At 35.0% G+C, this 20,583-nt stretch overlaps 2 protein-coding genes across 5 annotated transcripts in view; one reads left to right on the forward strand and one right to left on the reverse strand.

Annotated features, from left to right (window-relative positions):
- LOC125648827 (RCC1 and BTB domain-containing protein 1-like) overlaps positions 1-7,587 on the reverse strand; it is a 35,721-nt gene extending 28,134 nt beyond the window's left edge. Inside the window, exons 1-4 of one of the 4 annotated variants that reach the window (XM_048875823.2) lie at positions 7,443-7,587; positions 1,047-1,270; positions 741-848; positions 1-111 (exon numbers count right to left, since the gene is read on the reverse strand). The exon at positions 1-111 is cut by the window's left edge and continues 56 nt beyond it. In XM_048875823.2, coding sequence (XP_048731780.1) covers positions 1-111; positions 741-848; positions 1,047-1,215 — 388 coding nt within the window. In that variant the 5' untranslated portion in view covers positions 1,216-1,270; positions 7,443-7,587. Of the gene's footprint in view, positions 112-740; positions 849-1,046; positions 1,271-2,693; positions 2,920-3,196; positions 3,218-7,442 lie in introns of those variants that run through there. The other 3 variants (XM_048875830.2, XM_048875838.2, XM_056155652.1) reach the window with 3 other exon arrangements.
- Positions 7,588-7,620: 33 nt separating this feature from the next.
- Positions 7,621-15,484, forward strand: LOC125648869 (uncharacterized). The gene is made up of 3 exons (XM_048875904.2): positions 7,621-7,769; positions 8,644-9,015; positions 14,723-15,484. The coding sequence occupies exons 1-3, from the start codon at positions 7,751-7,753 to the stop codon at positions 14,872-14,874; spliced, it is 543 nt and encodes a 180-aa protein (XP_048731861.1). The 5' UTR covers positions 7,621-7,750; the 3' UTR covers positions 14,875-15,484.
- The last annotated feature ends 5,099 nt before the right edge of the window (positions 15,485-20,583 follow it).

A 20,583-nucleotide genomic window follows, 5' to 3' on the forward strand; every position in this document is an offset into this window, starting at 1 on the left:
TTTTTTTCCCTTGTAGGTTGGTACTGATGAGTGTAGGAGTCAATCCCTGTCCCGACCCCCCATTTCCTAGCTGACAGTACCCATTGTGGCCCCAGCTGTACATATCACCATCTAGAAATGAATTCAGGAAACTTGCTCACACATTCCATTCAACTTCAAATATACATAAATTCCTGAGTTTTTATTGTATTTTACTGGATCATGTTTGAACTCATGCTAACTAGTAGAGATGCACAAGTCATCACTATACAGAAAACTAACAGAAAAATCTGGCCTAATATCAATTCATTGTAGTGTACAACTGCATAGCAAGCCTCATTAATATATTCACAATGCATATATCGACTCACTGCACAAAATATATTATTATACCTCAGTATGAGAATTCTATGCAACGCGAAATCTGATTGGTGTAGACAGTCACGTGCCAGGGATGACAAAACTTCATATCTCCCTCTCAAACATCATATCTCTCTATCATATTTACCGCTTGGGCAGCCTCGTGCATTTTCCATAAATTTAACGTCAAGGTAGACGACGTGTATTGTGATGTCACAATAAGTCCGAGTCATTCTACTTTCATGAATAGTTCGCAAGGCACAAACTATGCGGGTCTCTGATACACAGTTGAATGCATGGTTTTGGTTGATACAAAAACATGCAAGTAAATCAGCATTCAAGGAGAATGAAAATACAAAAACTGGTTATCATATCTGATTATCGCTGTCATTATTACTTACTTTTTGACACAGCTAGTACATGGGGTCCGCTGCCGAAAGCTATATCCACAATATTCTTCTTGCACAAGACTTCCACTTTTCTAGGTTCAAAGCTACTATGGGCATCCCCTGATTATGAAATACATGTAAGTGAAGAAATTAATGAATGTATTAGCTGTACATGTAGTAATAATTACTCTTTGCTTGTTGAAGATTGATTGTTAGATAAATCATATAAAAGTATAATTATTTTCATTCTATTTTATGAAAGAAATTAATTATAAACATTGCCCAATGCATAAAACTTTGTTATTTCTATTTAAGTACCCAGTCCCAGACAGCTGCTGCAGTTAGATCCAATGGCATACACTTCATCTCCATTTGTTATATATAATGCTTCATTTCCTGAACTTCCAAACACACAAATTTTCTTTATTTTTTCCAAATCCTCTTGTTCAAGAATGCTGAAAATTGGCCACTTGCTTGCATCTAGCATCTTGTTTGGATAATTCTTCTCTTTCACTCCAACATTGTCATAAAACCTATCACAACTAAAGAATTATCAAGCATTAATGTATGCTTCAAGTGCTTCATTGTTAATATTATTACCATAGAACTTTATATATTATAGAGAGAGAGAGAGAGAGAGAGAGAGAGAGAGAGAGAGAGAAATAAAGCACTAAAATCCAACACTCAACATCCAAAGTGTCGGATCTAATAGTAGATATGAGGTCATATATTAAATAAAGATATAAAAAGCACTAAAAATGTCCAACAACACGAACAACGGTGAATTGTCAAAATTTTTGGGACGACCTGTCCCTTCCTCAGGATGATAGAATATTTACACTCGTTAATTTTAATATGCAGACGTTTTGTTTGTTATCAGCTTTTGTAGTTTAGTTGTAGTGTTAGTTTCCTTTTCTATTTAGTTTTCTTTTCTATGTAAATATTCTATTGTCCTGAGGAATAGACAGGTCATCCCGAAAATTTAACAATTCACTGTTGTTTGTGTCATTGGTAATTTTTAGTGCTTTATATATATATATATATATATTTACCTATAAAGCTATTAACTCTTGCTATTTTAATAGACCTGGTTCCACGAACATAAACCGAGAAGAAATTAGGAAATTAGATATCAGCGATCGAGGATGTTCAATGATTACTTATGCGAGTTGTGTGATTTGCTCTTCATCAGCTGAAAAATGGTGGGGACTACCCATAATGCTTCTGGAAAAATGTAACTGTCACTGCGTTATATTTCATTGACAATCCCGTAAATAAAAAATAAAACGTTTTTACATTCCAGCTTTCTCAAGCTTTCTCCTATCTTTATATGTTTTGTTATCGTTTGGTTTGAAAGGGGGAAAAAACCCATCTCAGCTGATGTGACGTAACAATGCACTGTTTACATCAACTGCATCATGTATCTTGCGTTACATGAATAGGCAGATTCAATATCTAAAGTCGTGTTGCAAAATGTTATAGGTCTTTGCACATCTCAACAGTCACATCGTAAAATATATTATGTAGATATTGTTGAGTACGAACACTTTATTGATACTATCTAAAATCTCACCGCAACATGAATTCTACTGACAGACTATAAATACATGTGTCAATATTTTATGGATCAAATTAATTTCAAATCTGACTTAGGCATATTTCAGTCTGTGGTCATAGATCAAGGCCTATTTTAAGGCCAATAAAAAAAATATGTGTGTTTACGGTCACCTGACCAACCCTATATTTTCTCCCCAACTCTAATATTTTTTATCTGACAATTATAATTTTTCGGAGATTTTGTCTCCTTCCAGAACTAAACCTGCTATTACTCCATTTCTAAAAAAAAAAGTATCTTCCGCCAATGGGCATTCAGTACAAATGGCGAGTGTTTTATCTCTGACCTTCAAAGAATGTGTCCAACTGAAAGAGTCAATAAGCCAATATCATGATTTCAATCTAAAAAACCTTTGGGGATCTAGGCTAGAGTAGGTCCTTAGCACCCTTGTTTGTCGTAAGAGCCAACTAAATGGGGTGGTCCTTCAGATGAGACTGCAAAAACCAAGGCCTCATGTTATAGCAGGTGTGGAAAGGCCCTGTATCACAGCAGATGTCCCTCCCTGCTCAAAGGCTGTAAGCACCGAGCATAGGCCTAAATTTTACAACCCTTCACCGGCAATGGTTATGTCTCCATCTGAGTAAAAAAATTCTCAGGTGGAACATTAAACAATATGCAACCAACCAACCATGGAGTAATGGGTGTAAAAATGTAGGGAAATTGTACAAGGTAATATCATCCCTAACAATTGGTGAGGTTGTTTACAACATAAACAAGTACACAAATGATAAAATAGAGGACGAAGCCCTCTCATGGCTCAAAGGGCCGTGAGAGTGGAGCTCTCCCTATAGGTAACACGTAGGTACATGTTTAAGAGTAAAATATAGAAAACTAATGAAAAATTAAACCATACCTATCAAACTTGAAAATTTTGGTCCAAATGGCGCTGATTCAAATACAATCGCGCGACCCTAGTTCACGTCGTTCTGAGATGTTAAATAAAATCCATAAAAGCATGTAAATCATATTTTCTTAATCATATATAATCACTCCTCGATTAACGAGATTGTGCCACGTCTCCTAAATACCGACACTGAATATGACGTCACAATGCACTGTATACATCAATTGCGTTATGATTCCCACGTTCAATATATAGGCGGATCAAATATGTCTAAAGTTAGAATACTTTGATTGAGCTCTGTCCTCACACGTTAGGTGCTAATATTTCGGGATATTTTTTCTCTATGTTATATCTAGATACATGTACTAATGCCAATATTGTTTGCTTCGCCCTCAAACATGGTCACGCCATAAGACATATTAATAGAGGGCGAAGCCATCTGAGAGCGGAGCTCTCCCTATAGGTAACACGTATATACATGTTTAAAAGGAAAATATAGAAAACTAATGAAAAATTAAACCATACCTATGGAACTTGAAAATTTTGGTCCCAATGGCGTCGATTCGAATACTAGCGCGTGGACATGTATTTCTCAATTTTGAATCTTGTGTACCCAAGTTCACGTCGTTCTGAGATGTTACATAAAATCCGTAAAAGCATGTAAATCTTATTTTCTTAATCATATATTAAGTAAACGTGAATTGTAGCGTGTCGTCTATGTTTATGTATTTGCTAAACACCGATGCTGAATATGATGTCACATAGCACTGTTTGCACATTGAAATGTTAACAATCATGTATGCTGTATGCCTGAGAGGGCCCTAATTTGGAAATAAATCATATTCTATTCATCAGTTGCATAGAGTTTCCTGCATTCGATGAACAGGCGGATAAAAAATGTCTAAAGTTAGAATATTTTGATTGAGCTCTGTCCTCACACGTTAGGTGCTACTATTTCGGAATATTTTTGCCCAGTTATGAATCTAGATACTAATGCCAATACTTTTTGCTTCACCCTCAAACACGGTCACGCCATAAGACATATTAGAGGGCAAAACCCTCTCACGGCCCAAAGGGGGCCGTGAGAGCGGAGCTCTCCCTATAGGTAATACCGAGCAAAGCTCGGACGGGCCAAAGGCCCGTCCGCGAAGCAAGGCTCTAAAGGTAACACGTATGTAAAAGAAAAAAGTCAAAATCAGCAAAAGAAAAAGAGACAATCTCTATATACATTAACTGAAATTTTCGTGATCCATATGGGCGCCGCCATTTATTTTTTCATCACCTGCTTCAACAGTTATTTGTGTTTTATTTTGAATGCCAATAATAGAAGACTCTGACGTGCAATTCGTAATTTAAACACTCAGTTTGTTCAAAGTGAATAGTATAATTATCATTGTAACAGGTTTTAGCAAATAATTACATATAAAACCGTAATACGACTAAATAGATGAACGAGTTCATGAGTTTCTTTAAATAAGAATATACGATAAAATTACGGTTACATTTTTACCATTTTGAATTTATTGGTTAATTTTGTTTAGTTTTATAACGGCCTTTTTCATTGCATACGGAATGTATTATTGTTGTTTATAATTGTTTGCTTTGAAAAAGGTTGAGGCTAAATGTGACGTCACAATACACAGTTTACGTCGCCTTGTGTTTTATTTCCCGCGTTCAATGAATAGGCGGATCCTGTAAAACTGTTGTCCCCATATATGTGAGATGTTACTGGGTTTTTAGCGCAAGGAAAATTTCATTAAAAATATATATTTTTAAATGAATCATAACCTACCATATACTTAACGGAATTATGATTACCACTTGGGGCACTCCAATGACCATTACATGCTTCGCTCGGTCCAACGGTCACACCGTATACATATTATGTATATACATGTTTAAAAGGAAAATATAGAAAAATAATGAAAAACTATACCATACCTATGGAACTTGAAAATTTTGGTACTAATGGCGTCGATTAGAATATTAGTGCGTGGACATGTATTTCTCCATTTTGAATCTCGTCTACCCTAGTTCACGTCGTTCTGAGATGTTACATATACTTCGTAAAAGCATGTAAATCTTATTTTCTTAATCATATATAATCACTCCACGATTAACGCCATGTTTGTTGTTGTGGTTCAAACGCTATGTTTGTAAATTTGCTAAATAACGACGCTGAATATGACGTCACAATGTACTGTTTACATCAATTGAGTTACATTTCCCGCGTTCAATATATAGGCGGATCAAATATCCAAAATTAGGATGCTTTAATACAGTTCTGTCCTCGTGCTAACTTCGGGTTGTTTTTGTTCTGTTTTGGATATAGATACTAATGCCAAAATTTGTTTGCTTCGCCCTCAAACATGGTCACGCCGTAAAACATATTAGAGGGCGAAGCCCTCTCACGGCCCGAAGGGCCGTGAGAGCGGAGCTCTCCCTATAGGTAACACATATATACATGTTTAAAAGGAAAATATAGGAAAACAATGAAAAATTAAACCATACCTATGGAACTTGAAAATTTTGGTACTAATGGCGTCGATTCGAATACTATCGCGTGGACATGTATTTCTCCATTTTGAATCTCGTCTACCCTAGTTCACGTCGTTCTGAGATGTTACATATACTTCGTAAAAGCATGTAAATCTTATTTTCTTAATCATATATAATCACTCCACGATTAACGCCATGTTTGTTGTTGTGGTTCAAACGCTATGTTTGTAAATTTGCTAAATAACGACGCTGAATATGACGTCACAATGTACTGTTTACATCAATTGAGTTACATTTCCCGCGTTCAATATATAGGCGGATCAAATATCCAAAATTAGGATGCTTTAATACAGTTCTGTCCTCGTGTTAACTTCGGGTTGTTTTTGTTCTGTTTTGGATATAGATACTAATGCCAAAATTTGTTTGCTTCGCCCTCAAACATGGTCACGCCGTAAAACATATTAGAGGGCAAAGCCCTCTCACGGCCCGAAGGGCCGTGAGAGCGGAGCTCTCCCTATAGGTAACACATATATACATGTTTAAAAGGAAAATATAGGAAAACAATGAAAAATTAAACCATACCTATGGAACTTGAAAATTTTGGTACTAATGGCGTCGATTCGAATACTATCGCGTGGACATGTATTTCTCCATTTTGAATCTCGTCTACCCTAGTTCACGTCGTTCTGAGATGTTACATAAAATTCGTAAAAGCATGTAAATCTTATTTTCTTAATCATATATAATCACTCCACCATTAACGCCATGTTTGTTGTGGTTCAAACGCTATGTTTGTAAATTTGTTAAATAACGACGCTGGATATGATGTCACAATGTACTGTTTACATCAATTGCGTTATATTTCCCGCGTTCAATATATAGGCGGATCAAATATCCAAAATTAGGATGCTTTGATATAGCTCCGTCCTCGTGCTGACTTCGGGTTGTTTTTGTTCTGTTTTGGATATAGAGACTAATGCCAAAATTTGTTTGCTTCGCCCTCAAACACGGTCACGCCGTAAAACATATTAGAGGGCGAAGCCCTCTCACGGCCCGAAGGGCCGTGAGAGCGGAGCTCTCCCTATAGGTAACACGTATATACATGTTTAAAAGGGAAATATAGGAAAATAATGAAAAATTAAACCATACCTATGGAACTTGAAAAGTTTGGTACCAATGGCGTCGATTCGAATATTAGCGCGTGGACATGTATTCCTCCATTTTGAATCTCGTCTACCCTAGTTCACGTCGTTCTGAGATGTTACATAAAATTCGTAAAAGCATGTAAATATTATTTTCTTAATCATATATAATCACTCCACGATTAACGCCATGTTTTTTGTTGTGGTTCAAACGCTATGTTTGTAAATTTGCTAAATAACGACGCTGAATATGACGTCACAATGTACTGTTTACATCAATTGCGTTATATTTCCCGCGTTCAATATATAGGCGGATCAAATGTCCAAAATTAGGATGCTTTGATACAGCTCCGTCCGCGTGCTAACTTCGGGTTGTTTTTTGTCCTGTTTTGGATATAGATACTAATGCCAAAACTTTTTTGCTTCGCCCTCAAACACGGTCACGCCGTAAAACATATTATTTAAAAAACCCTACCTACCGACCCCATTTTTATCATCTGGTGACAGTAAACACACATTTTATTCTAGCAGACCACTAACGTTCACCATAATGAAGAGAAGAAAAGCTGTACCATTATGATATGCCTATATACGAATACATATATTTGATTTACCTACTGTTATACTGCTACTTTTAACAAAGTAACGTGGAAGTGGAATTATTTCACTACTAATATTATTTCCCAAATATCAAGCAGGATATTCTAAATGAGATGAAATATCCAAAATGTCAATGCAGAATTATTATATCCGGAAGAGTGCTCAAGACTCTGACCAATCACATTTTACATAACATGAAGTATGCATTATATCGACCAATTGCAGCATGGTGGACAAGTATGATTCGGCCCGGCAATACAGATCAGTACCCGTATCATAAACAAAATAAGATAACAATAAGTTGAATAATACATGTGGTTCGATGGATGATACACAGAAACGTATGTAATTTATAAAGTTTTAGAATACGCTATGTTTCAGAGTACAGATGCTTTTACATTATATCAGGGAACAAATTTTGTTTTTTGTTCTTTCTGATAGGAAAGACGCTCGTTTCCACAGAAATTATCCTATCCTTAACCCTTGACCTGGAGCTTCAGCTCACACAGCTTTGTCTATCTTAGTATCTTACTGTTCAGAGTCGGCCTCAAACCCTAAACCAGTGAAGATGTGTTGCTATTTCAGGAGCGTAGCTTCGTTAGGCTCGAGTAGGCACGTACCTACACATTATTTTTCAATTCCAAAAACACATTTTTTTTTCCATAGATGTTTGCAAAAAATGATATGTTCATATATATTTCCAATTTTTAAAATTATTATTCTGTCAGGCCTTTTCTTTTTATAATGTATTCTACATGATGTAGATAATGGTTATATATTTTTTTAATAAAATTATGGTGATCACAAAGACTCAATCGACTCGGTTTAAAAATATTTGAAAAAGCAACATTTAATGTCTATTGCAATTATTTTGATACTCAGACTAGTGCAAATGAGTCCTGAAATTTTCAAAAATTTCTCGGGGCGATCCCCTCCCTCCCCTACTCGGCGCTTCGCCTCAGTGAAACCTTCATTTATGTTATCTTCAATTGAATTATTGCTTGAATCAATTAAATTCAAGGTATCTTTAATTTAGGGACTACTAATGCACACATTTATTGTGTAAAATAATTCAATAGAATCAGAACTAGTATTGAATTGAAATGAAACTTGACGGAGATTTGGGATAAGTAAGGTAATATAAGGGGGGGGGGGGGGTGTTGCACTTTTGGTTCTGAATCAATATCAAGATGGATGTAGTATACTATTTTTCAGCTGATACGCAAACAGATGGGGAAAGTCTTGAAAATATGATGCTGAAGTTTGCAGAGAAATTGGACAATGATTTGGAGAAAATAGACCAGCAATCACAAAGTCCTTCCAACAGTAAGAGCAATAAGCCCTCCACTGCCCTGGACATGCACACAGAAGTGACAGGAAATGGAAGTGATTCCCTTCTATCTCTCATGACAGACTTTGCTGAGCAGCTAGATAAGGATTTTGTTCAGTCATCACCCAACAGAGTACAGCAACTTTCAATTGCTGGCACAAATTCCTCTCTTGCTTCTTTTCTAAGTAAAGTTGCTGATAAAATGGATACAGAGAATAAATCCACAGATTCTGAAGCATCTTTCAAGGAAACAGATGGTAAAACTTCATTATTCAGTTTAAGAATCAGTACTGAAAAAAATTAAGGAGGTACTCTACATAGTCATAATGGATGACTTCCTTTTAAAACATGGATGAAAATATGAATATCAGCAATATTTCTCTATTCATTTCCATTTTCATTGCCTAGCTCAGTAGGTTCGCATGTTGACTGCAGAACTGTTGATTGTGAGTTCGAGACCAGCAGGGGTTTTAAAAAAAATTTCAGATTGCTTTCTTCTGAAACTGCATTATTTTACTAAATAAAGTAAATTTGAAAGTTTTCAATTTCAAAATATTGTTGTACATATCCTCCACTTTTCATCCATATCAAATTTCTCTGGTGTATCATACCTCCTTAAATGACAAGAATGGAGATTTTATAAGGCAGTTAGTTTTCAATTATTTTATATACCTCATTACCATCATTGAATTGCAGGTACAGAGAGGTCGCCTATAACGAATCACTTCGTAGTTCGGCGCCGATAGCTTGTACCCAAGTTCGAGTTAAATCTAGTATGCAACATGACTAGTGGTACCACTTATTACTTAAACTATTCCACATATCATTTCATATTAATCACTCGTCAAATAAAATTTATCATTATTTGTTTATGAACAACGTTGTCTCCTTTACCGGATCATTTTCTCCATTACCGAATCACGTGACATATTTCTGTTAGGGACATTGTCAAAATACATTTTTACGTCTTAATAGAGAAGGAAAATGAAATGACGAAACAAAAATATTTGTACCATATAATTTTATTGCACCTGACAATAAATGTAAATCAAAAAGAAAATAATGGATGTTTGCGTAAATTTTCTCTGTCAACAAGTAGGCCTACATGATGATGTAATTGAGTAGAAGGAGAGGTAATTGAGGGACAAGTTTTAAATGCATTAAATCTTTTATGTAATTATCTTTTTTGGAGCTAAACTGCTCGATTGCTCAATTCCACCATCCACAGCAGACTGAAAAAGGAAAATTTAAAGTATTTCCAAAATTTTAAGTTGTGGTATGCACTAAAGATCTGTTACTGTAGAAAAAACCCATATCTGATATATACATTGTAACAGAAGAGTCTAACTTTTATAAAGCTTATCCAATTTGCACAAGTTTTATGAACACAATAAAAATCACATAATTGAACAACCAGTTAAATCTTGGAACATTTTGGGCATACAAAGTTTTCATTCACATCAACCTCCTGAGATAAACACTCTGTGTGCATCCAACTGTCACAAGTATCACACTGAACCCAAAGCCTCTCAAGTTCTAATTCTTCATCTTCTTGTTGAGTACTATGACATGCTTGACAGAAGGTTTTCGTAACAATCTTCATCACTATCATTATCACAGTTCCTCAAAGTCTTTGATTTACTCTGGTGATATACTTTACTTTTCTTCGGGTTCTTTTGAACAGTTTTCTTGTGTTGTTTCGCTAATTTTTTTTAAGTACTGAAGCTTAGCTCTCTTTTCTTTTTCTGCAAAGGACTTGACTGTCTCCAGCTGCTTCAAGGAGAATTGTCTGATACTTTCAGAGGATGTCAGGTGATCAGGACACGAGTCTAAAATAGACAGTCATTTTTTCTGTAAACACTTTGCCGCCTTAGGGTAGACCAAATTTTCTTTTAAAACAGGTGATATCAGAACATCACCAGTATCTGACTGTTCTTTGGTTCTGTGTCTGTCTTCTTGAAGATTTGACTGTTCAGGCTGTTTGGTGTTCAACTGTAATGCAGCTGCATCAGCAAGCAAGTCAAGTCCTGATGTGCTTCCCCCACTCTTGTTTTCCGAACCTTTGTCAAGAGGATGTGCTTTACTGTAAAGCTTTTTATACACATCAAAACAAGGAGACTGTCCTTCAAGATTAAAACCCTCCTCTAATCGAACAGCATGACGTTGTCGGACAGGAGTTGAGAGAGTGCTCTCAAAGACTTCAAGAGCGCCTTCAGCTTTCTTTTGTTCTTCAGATTTTTTTTCACTACTAGTACTAGTCTCTTTTTCAATATCATCATTTGTCGTTTCATCTGTAAAAGTCAGTGAGGGCTTCAGCATTTCACTAGTGATGACTGTACTGTCAACAGGCCATATACCTGATGATCTAAAAGCATTGATTACTGTCAATGGTTTATAAAAATCTAAGAAAGCCTCTGACAATTTGGCTGCGAAATTCTCTTTTCCAATTATTTTTCCTGGGTTTTGTCGGGTATACTTCCTTGCTGTGAGATGCCACTTAGACTTAAGTGGTCCAAAAACACCTTTATCTAGTGGCTGCATCAAGTGGGTGGCATTAGGAACTATTCTATATAATTCAATACCTTTGGATTTGGCTTTCATGAATACATCATGGTCGACATGGCTACTTACACTGTCAAAAAGAAGCAGAACAGGACGCTCTTCCCCTGCATGTCGATCGAAATGGTCCACGAACTTGGAAAATGTTGCCCTGTCCATCCAACCTTTTTTTGTGTACGCAATATCAGTCCCATCTAAAGACCCATTGAGAGGATTATAACCCTTTGGCTTTGGTTCTGGGTATACAAGAAATGGAGGCATCATTTGTCCAGAGGCACTCCCACAAAACATTACAGTGAGGCTTTGCTTCCCAAAGGAGATGTGAGGCACACTCAAGTATCTTCTAGTTGGGCCTATAACTTTACTTTTGTTGCTGCCCATATTGAAACCGGTTTCATCACAATTCCATATTTTTTTGGGTTTGTCTATCAGACCAATACCCAGTAAAAAATCACGAAATCTGGTATACCATGCATCCATTTTCTCTCTTGTTATTTGAGATCTCTTCAGCTCTAGTGATGTTTCTACTCTTTGGCTGATAATGTGTGAATTCCTATTGATGAATGCATAATACCATTTCTTACCTGGTCTACCATTTTTGAACGGCACCTGACGTTTTTCTTTTTTTACAACCGACTGTACAAAATCCAAAAACTCACACATTCTTAAACCCATACCCCTTTGAGACATTTCACATAGCCACGTTGCCATGGCTGTCTCTTCTGGTTCTGTGAATACTGAGGGATGTCCTTTCAATTTATACAGGTCAACTTCACCTGTCCATCGTCTGTATAGAAATGAATAGGACAGCTCATTTTTCTCTGCTGCTTTTCTAATTGACTGTTCAGTCTTATCTATATCATATAATGCTTTTCTGACTTTCTCTCTTCTCTGTGGAGACATTCTCTTTCCATGATACTTCTTAGAAATTTTTGCAGCTGACTTTTGGTTGGGTGTATTCCCACCATTTTTATTATTAAATTTTCTTATGGGGGGCATATCTGAAATTCCAAATAACTATCAAATGTTGGTGAAAAATGATTTATACCCTAACATGTTTCCATTGCCATGTTTAATATTGATGCATGGAATTGTTATATAGTTATAATTACATGCGTAGACCTAAGGAACATGAAAAAATATTTATAATATTATTAAAGACTTTGAAAATTTTCTATAAACGGTCAATTATGTTAATTCAACCTGTATTTATTTTTTATTGCAACATTTGTACAGAAATCGCATTTGATTTTTGACACGATCCCTTTCACTCACAATTTTCAGTAACAGTGATTCGATATTGGAAACCTTACGACCTGTAACTTTATAGCTAATATAATCATTACCTGCTTTCACAACGGTGTGATATTTTCAGAGGTTTTAGATGAATAATTATATTAAATATCTGCAACAACTTCACATACCTACATTGCACCGTTCTCATCGAATGTCGATCTAAAAGTGAAAGTTGTCTGCTTCACTCGGCGTTTCTAATCTACATCACGACAAAGCTTGTTGATTTTTTACTTAAAATTACGCCATCGAACAAGTTAAACAATTTTTTGTTCAATAACTGGTGCTAGAAAGACCCACTCTTAATGACAGGATACTTTACTCTAAGTGATGGGACTTTAAGTAAGAAAAATATAGAATTATTATCTTAGGTGATTCGGTAATGGAGATGATTCTTTATAGGCAACCTCACTGTACATGTATATAAAAAAATGCGATTATATATGTTTGATATATTATTGACAGTTTTGGCATCAGGAATATTTGGCAGTTTTTCTATATATATAAATGTAGTTTGAAATATTTTATACGATTTATGTTGATAGAAAATTAGCAAAGATGCCTCATGAAGAGACCAGCAGGGGTTTTAAATACATGTTTCCAAGACTTTGTGACATAGTGACCTTTACTGTGGACTTTGACCTACTTTTTAAAAAACTTTAGCTTGGGCTATATCTTTTGAACCAAGGGGAATTGGGCTTTGATATTTTATATATAGATGCCTCATGAAGAGACCCTTGTTTTGGTACCAAGATGTTTGACATAATGACCTTGGACTTGAACTTTGACCTACTTTTCATAATTAGATGCCTCATGACATGTTATTGGATGTAATTTAAAACAGTCCAAAAAAGTCAAGTATTTTCAATTACATTTCAATTACTTTTCAATTACATTTTTTATTTAAAAAAAAGTTTTAAAATGATGGAATGAAAGTGTCTGATGATAATGGTATTAGACTGTTTCACGTTTTGTCATGAGGTGTTTATGTAATAATTAGATGTCTCATTATATCTATATGCCGGAGGCAGTAAGGCCACAGTGCCCAGGGCTCAGGATGAAGGTCTAATTTTGTTCATGTGTATGTGAACTCCTCTCATACCTGAAAACAAAAGCACAAATAGAAAAAAAACCCAAGTAAGAATTCACTTCATTCAGATATTATATTCAGAACTAAGCATGACTTCGAATGTACTGGATGAGTTTTATGACCCAGAAAATGCATCTGGAAATTTGAAAGCCGGATGCAAAACTGTGAATCTCATGATGATAAAAATTAACTCAAAACTGTAAAATCAAATTACAATGCTTTTGTTTGTGTATGTATTTGCTCAAGATTTTTAAAGTGTATTTTTAAAATTACATTCTTCAAAGTAATATGCCAGTTTCGAGATGTGAACTCTCCTGTGTAGGAAGTGCATTTAGTGAAACTTTGAATGCATAAATGGGACAGAGTGGACATACAGTCAACGAGGAAGATGATGAAATGTATTAAAAGCGGCTTCTCTTTTAATATGTAAATGTGGGACATACAAAATACTGTCAAAGGAAATGTTTTACTAATTAAAAGTGGAAACATAAAAACAATGTCATATAATTTTGCAAGTAATATCTTAGATGTGGTACTTTTGACCAACAAAATAAAGTTAAATGATAAGAATTCTATGTATTTAATTACTCCCTAAATATTTATCACTTACTTAGTTTGTGTATCAGTTGAATTCGGGGGATCAAACAGTGTATGAGAGACTTACCGAGTACATTGACTTACGCTGTGATTCATATTTGTCCCACTCCTGCGTGTAAACAAATAGTTTCGCGTCTCACTATGTTCGAAAGTTTTCCAAAGGGAAATAACTCGGACATATCTCGAAACCGGCGTATTGAGAGTAATTAATTACAGTGGTTAAAATCGATGTAATTATAATTGCAAGTACCCGGTAACTGACAAAATCATCAATGTTATTGAAAGCATAAAATGACATTTTCAATGTTACAGTAATTGATCCCATCCTGACTGATAATATAAACAAAGGTATCAACTGTTTTGTTTAGGAGATACATGCACGGATATAAACAAAAGCTTAACATACCATATGCTTCATTTTTTAGATGTATTTATACAAAATATGATGAGAGACTTGCATAAAGGAATCAAAAATAGTGATTGGCTGAAGGAAAACACAGCAGAGAAATGGGTCTCAGAAAATCCAGACCTGGCAAAGGAATATATGCAAGCTGCAGCAAAGGGACTTAACTCCTGACAAAATTAGATTGTCACACACTTAAAGATTATTGATGTACTCTGGAATAATTGTTGAATAGTACAAAATACTGTGTCCAAATGATGTATGCCATGGCGAAAGTTTGGTGTATTTTATGTTATACAAAAAATAGGAATTCATTTGATATTGACCAAACTAGTCATATGTGTATTGTATTTTCACTAGACATGCATATAATGTATATAAACAGTTACACTCTGTTATTATTGTGTATACACTAGACACACATATAATGTATATAAACAGTTACACTCTGTTATTATTGTGTATACACTAGACACACATATAATGTATATAAACAGTTACACTCTGTTATTATTGTGTATACTCTAGACACACATATAATGTATATAAACAGTTACACTCTGTTATTATTGTGTATACTCTAGACACACATATAATGTATATAAACAGTTACACTCTGTTATTATTGTGTATACTCTAGACACACATATAATGTATATAAACAGTTACACTCTGTTATTATTGTGTATACACTAGACACACATATAATGTATATAAACAGTTACACTCTGTTATTATTGTGTATACACTAGACACACATATGATTAATAAATTTCTATCAGTTTTCTGTCTCATACTTGTTACAGAGAGTGTAGATAGAGAGAGGGAAATTCCTATTGATTTTCTGTCTCATACTTGCTATAGAGTGTAGATAGAGGGAAATTCCTACTGGTTCTCTCTCTCATACTTGATACAGAGTGTAAATAGAGAGGGAAATTCCTATCAGTTTTCTGTCCCATACTTGCTACAGAGAGTGTAGATAGAGAGAAAGAAATGAGAGGGAAATTTCTATCAGTTTTCTGTCCCATACTTGTTACAGAGAGTGTAAATAGAGAGGGAAATTCCTATCAGTTTTCTGTCCCATACTTGCTACAGAGAGTGTAGATAGAGAGGGGGAAATTCCTATTGATTTTCTGTCTCATACTTGCTACGGAGAGTGTAGAATCTTTGAAAATTGTTCAAATCAACTTTGCGGTGTCACAGATCTTTTTTTTTGTTTTAAATGTGCATTGGAATTCTGATGGAGAGAGGGAAATTCCTATTGGTTCTCTCTCATACTTGATACAGAGTGTAAATAGAGAGGGAAATTCCTATCAGTTTTCTGTCTCATACTTGCTACAGAGAGTGTAGATAAAGAGAAGTGAAATTCCCATTTATATTTGGCAAAAATGTGTAAATCATGGTCATAGTGATTGAATAAAACAGTGATGTGGTTAGTACAGATATGAATGATGTCTTTAATTCTAAATTCTCTGTGGTTTACCTTGGGGATATGTTTGATTCATACTCTCCAACTTAGAGCCACATAATTGATTTTTTAAAGGAAGGTTTTGTAAGCCTAAAAAATTGAAATATGTTGGCATAAGCTAACCTGTAATACAATAATGTGCTATTTCTATATCACAGAATTGAAAAATTAGGTCATTGGCAAACAATTCTATTTCTGCTTGAACTCTGATTTCGTGGTTTCATCCCCCAGAAGTCTCTACATCCCAGATCCGGTGGATGCCCACAGACTACAGTGGTATTGAATTTCTTTGAAAATTGTTCAAATCAACTTTAGGTGTCACAGATCTTCTTTTTTTTTTTAAATGTGCGTTGGAATTCATATGCAATGTGTTTTTTTTTGAGTAATTAGAAATAGAAATCAAAGATTGTCTCAATGCTTTCGGCTTATTTTTAGGGATTCCTTTGTGTTTATAATTAGTACGTTATTGAAGAAAAGATAAGGGTGAGCAGAGTAACAAGGACAAAGTGATTCTCATTCTCTCTCTCTCTCTCTCTCTCTCTCTCTCTCTCTCCACCAAACCTACTAAGTGAGGATGTTCTCACAGTTTGTAGAAGAGAATACACACATTATTTTAAAGGCGGAAAAGTACTATGTTAGGTATATAGCTACAGAGATACCTATAAAAATTTATCTAACACTCTCTTTCAAATTATGAAAAAAAGGTTTTTGAGAGAGAATATAATTAGTAAGGACATATCCTCACACCACTTGCCCTCACTAAGCTAATATTTTGTATCTACATCTTTCATTTGCTGTAGGTCATATTTATGTAAGGATGTAATTGTGAGGACATTTTTTATGTCCTCATAGTGCAATTCTGTCCTCACAACTTCTGTCCATTGGTTGAAATTTGTCCTCACTTTACACATTTTACTGGCCCTCTCTCTTTGATTTGAACATATTTTATTGTCTGGATGTTATAACAAAAGGATTGAGCACAAGTTCTTCAAACTTCGAACACCCCTCCTATATGACAATTGATTACATATGATAATGTTCAAGAAATGAAACACAAAGGTATCAAAGGTCAAAAATGATTAGCTTTCATAAACCAATTATATAATGAATTATATCTGTAGATATATATGTACAATTGATTAATATATGCATGTAGTACGTACAAAGTAATCGCTATGAAAATTCCATCAACTAAAAACGACCAGATCTCTTTATGAATAATTGAACATAGGAAAATAATTCATCATTTTCTGTGGCACTGATTACGTTATCTCCCCATGATAATACATGGTGTCTACTATATGCAAATTATCCATTCTAAAAATAGCATTAAATAGGTCCCCTCTCTCTCTCTAACTTTGTTTGCAGGGAGTATGATTACTTCACAAATTATGAAATAGGTAGATAAGTGTAAATGGAGATTGGTGACATGAAGATGGTAACTTTCATCAATTCTAAAACCTATATGTACACAACCCCTCTTATGTTTTAGCATAATCTAGAAACTTGCGCATAAGATATTTTACAGTGATGAAATTATGTTAATTTTTTTTAAAAATGCAAAAAGTTCCACGGATTCTTGGGAGGGGGGCTTTGGGTTTTGGGTTTGGTTTGATTTTATTTTTATATCCTACAATAGTGAAGTCAATATCATATTTTAACTACAAACGCGCGAAAAGGCGGTTTCGGAAATGTCAATCACTAGCATTTGAACAGTATATAAAGAAAACCTATGCTGATATAGATAGCGCAGCCGGCTGCGACACTAGACTGTTTTGGAAACTAATAAGTAGACAACGACCCCGGCAAAGCAGGGTATATCCGGAAATTGAGTACGGTAGTATAACTGCAAACACCCCTCAAAGTGTAGCTGATGTATTTGCAACATACTTTGAAATTATATATACTCCTAAAAACAACAGCAACTACGACGAGGAAAACTTGCAAAACATCACTCAATTATATGATATCAAATCTGAAAACGAATGCGATAAACACCTCGAGTACGAAATTTCCGAGTCGGAGGTAAACCAAGCTGTTAACTCTCTTAAATTGCGCAAAGCACCGGGTATTGATGGTATCCAAGCGGAACATCTAAAATATGGTGGACATAAAGTCACTTTTTATCTATGCAAATTATTTTGTGGAATCATCAAATGCGGAATGATTCCCACTGATTGGAAAAAAGGTATAGTTGTCCCTATATACAAAGGGGACAATAAGAGTAAAAACTCCCCTGACAGTTACCGACCAGTATCCTTATTGTCATGTCTATTAAAGGTATTTGAGAAAATACTACATAATAGAATTTCGGATGCAATAATTAGTGAAATTAGATTCCCGAATCCCCAGCAGCAAGGGTTTCAGAAGGATCTGAGTTGCATTACCGCAGGTTTTAATTTACAAGAGACAATAAGTCATTACATTGATCACGGAAGTTCTGTATATATTGCATTTTTAGATAGTAAGAAAGCTTATGACACAGTCTGGAGAAATGCTCTCATGGTAAAACTTTATAAATTGGGGTTAAATGGTAAGGTATGGAAAATAATAGATGACTGTCATATCGGTAATGAAAGTACAGTGGCTGTAAATGGTACCATGTCTCAATGGTTTGAAATTAAGCAAGGTGTTCGACAAGGCGGTGTATTGTTTGGATTTTTATATTGTGTTTTCATTAATGATTTATTAAATTGCTTAGAAAGTGTAAGCAGTAATTTCGGTGTGTACAATGTAAAGTCAACAAACCTGACATTAGCTGACGACATTGCATGCTTAAGTTCAAGTCCAACTAGCTTACAAAAAATGTTAAACGTTGCATTTAAGTATTCATGTTTATGGCGCTTTTCTTTTAACGCTCAAAAGTCTAGCATAGTTATGTTTGGTAAGGGTAGACTTGGAAATTAGGTGATGATGAAATCTTGATCAATGATAGTTACAAACATTTGGGTATTATTCAACATTCTCGATTCAAAGCCATTGACCGGACAACGGACAGCTGTAACAAAGGCAGGAAGGCTTACTTTGCAATACGGAATGATTTGTCCCACAACACAAACCCTTTAACTCTTGTTAAACTCTACCGGAAAATAGTATTACCTACCGTATTGTATGGATGTGAACTGTGGAACAATCTAAAACAAACAGATTTTCAAATTTTAAACAAATTTCAACATTTTGTGACAAAGGATATTCAAGGCATGAAAATTTCAACAAGATCGGATATGTGTGAGAGCATGATTGGATTACATCCCATCATTTCGGAAATAGACAAAAGAAAATTTGTATATTTTGGAAAGCTGTGTAAACTTGACACTAACTCTCTGTCAAAGAACATTTTCTTATTAAGATTATATGACCTTTTGCAGGGTGACATCAAACAATTTTCTGGATTTCTAAGTGATATTACGAAATTTTAATCAAATACAACTTACTACAATATTTACGATCATTTGTTGAAGTTGGTCAATTCCCTGGAATAAAAGATTGGAAATATATAGTTAAACAGGCGATTCATCACCAATATACGGAGGAATGGAGAAATCGCATGGAAGCCGATCCAGATTTCCGAATATTTAAAATTTTCCACAACATAATCTCTCCTATTAAACTCTGGAAATTTGACTTTTCATTTGATGAAGTTTCACTCATTAGATTCCTAGCTATACTCTGGACCATTCCACCCGTTTCTTTAGGCCAAACCTGCAGAGTGTGTCAGGAGACGTACGACAACCAGTATCAACATGCTGTGTTGGGGTGTCCATCCATAACTTGCATAAGAGATTCTTTCTTTGACAACCTAATTAATAATTTCGATGTCCATTTATATGTAGAGCTTTCGCAGCTCAGTGAAGATATTTTATATTACTTGGAGGAGTAGAACCCACAATATTATTAGAGAAAGAGAGCAAAAAAGAATTTATTTGTCTTTGTGCAAAATTTGTGTGTGGAGCCACCGCGTGCTATAATAGAGCCTTGTCGCAAAATTTAGAGTACAACTAAAAGCATAATTATATGTAAACATTTATCCATATGAAGCAGAATTTATTCAAAAACTTCTACGTGAGAAGAAAAAATCTCTCGCTGTGACCTTCAATTCGACTTTTAGATATATCGATGACGTTTTGCCTATTAACAATGATAGCTTTCATTCATATGTCGATTTGATATATCCCTGTGAGCTCGAAATAAAGGACACCACAGAGTCGCCCACTTCTGCTTCATACTTAGATATTTTATTGAAAGTAGACATTAACGGCAAACTGACAACTCAACTGTATGACAAACGGGATGATTTCAGCTTCTCCACCGTCAACTTCCCACATTTATGTAGCAATATTCCATTATCACCTGCATATGGTGTTTTTATATCTCAACTGATTCGATATGCAAGAGCTTGTTCTGGGTATAGTCAA

This window comes from Ostrea edulis, chromosome 1, assembly GCF_947568905.1.
Source record: "Ostrea edulis chromosome 1, xbOstEdul1.1, whole genome shotgun sequence".
Classification (NCBI taxonomy): domain Eukaryota; kingdom Metazoa; phylum Mollusca; class Bivalvia; order Ostreida; family Ostreidae; genus Ostrea; species Ostrea edulis.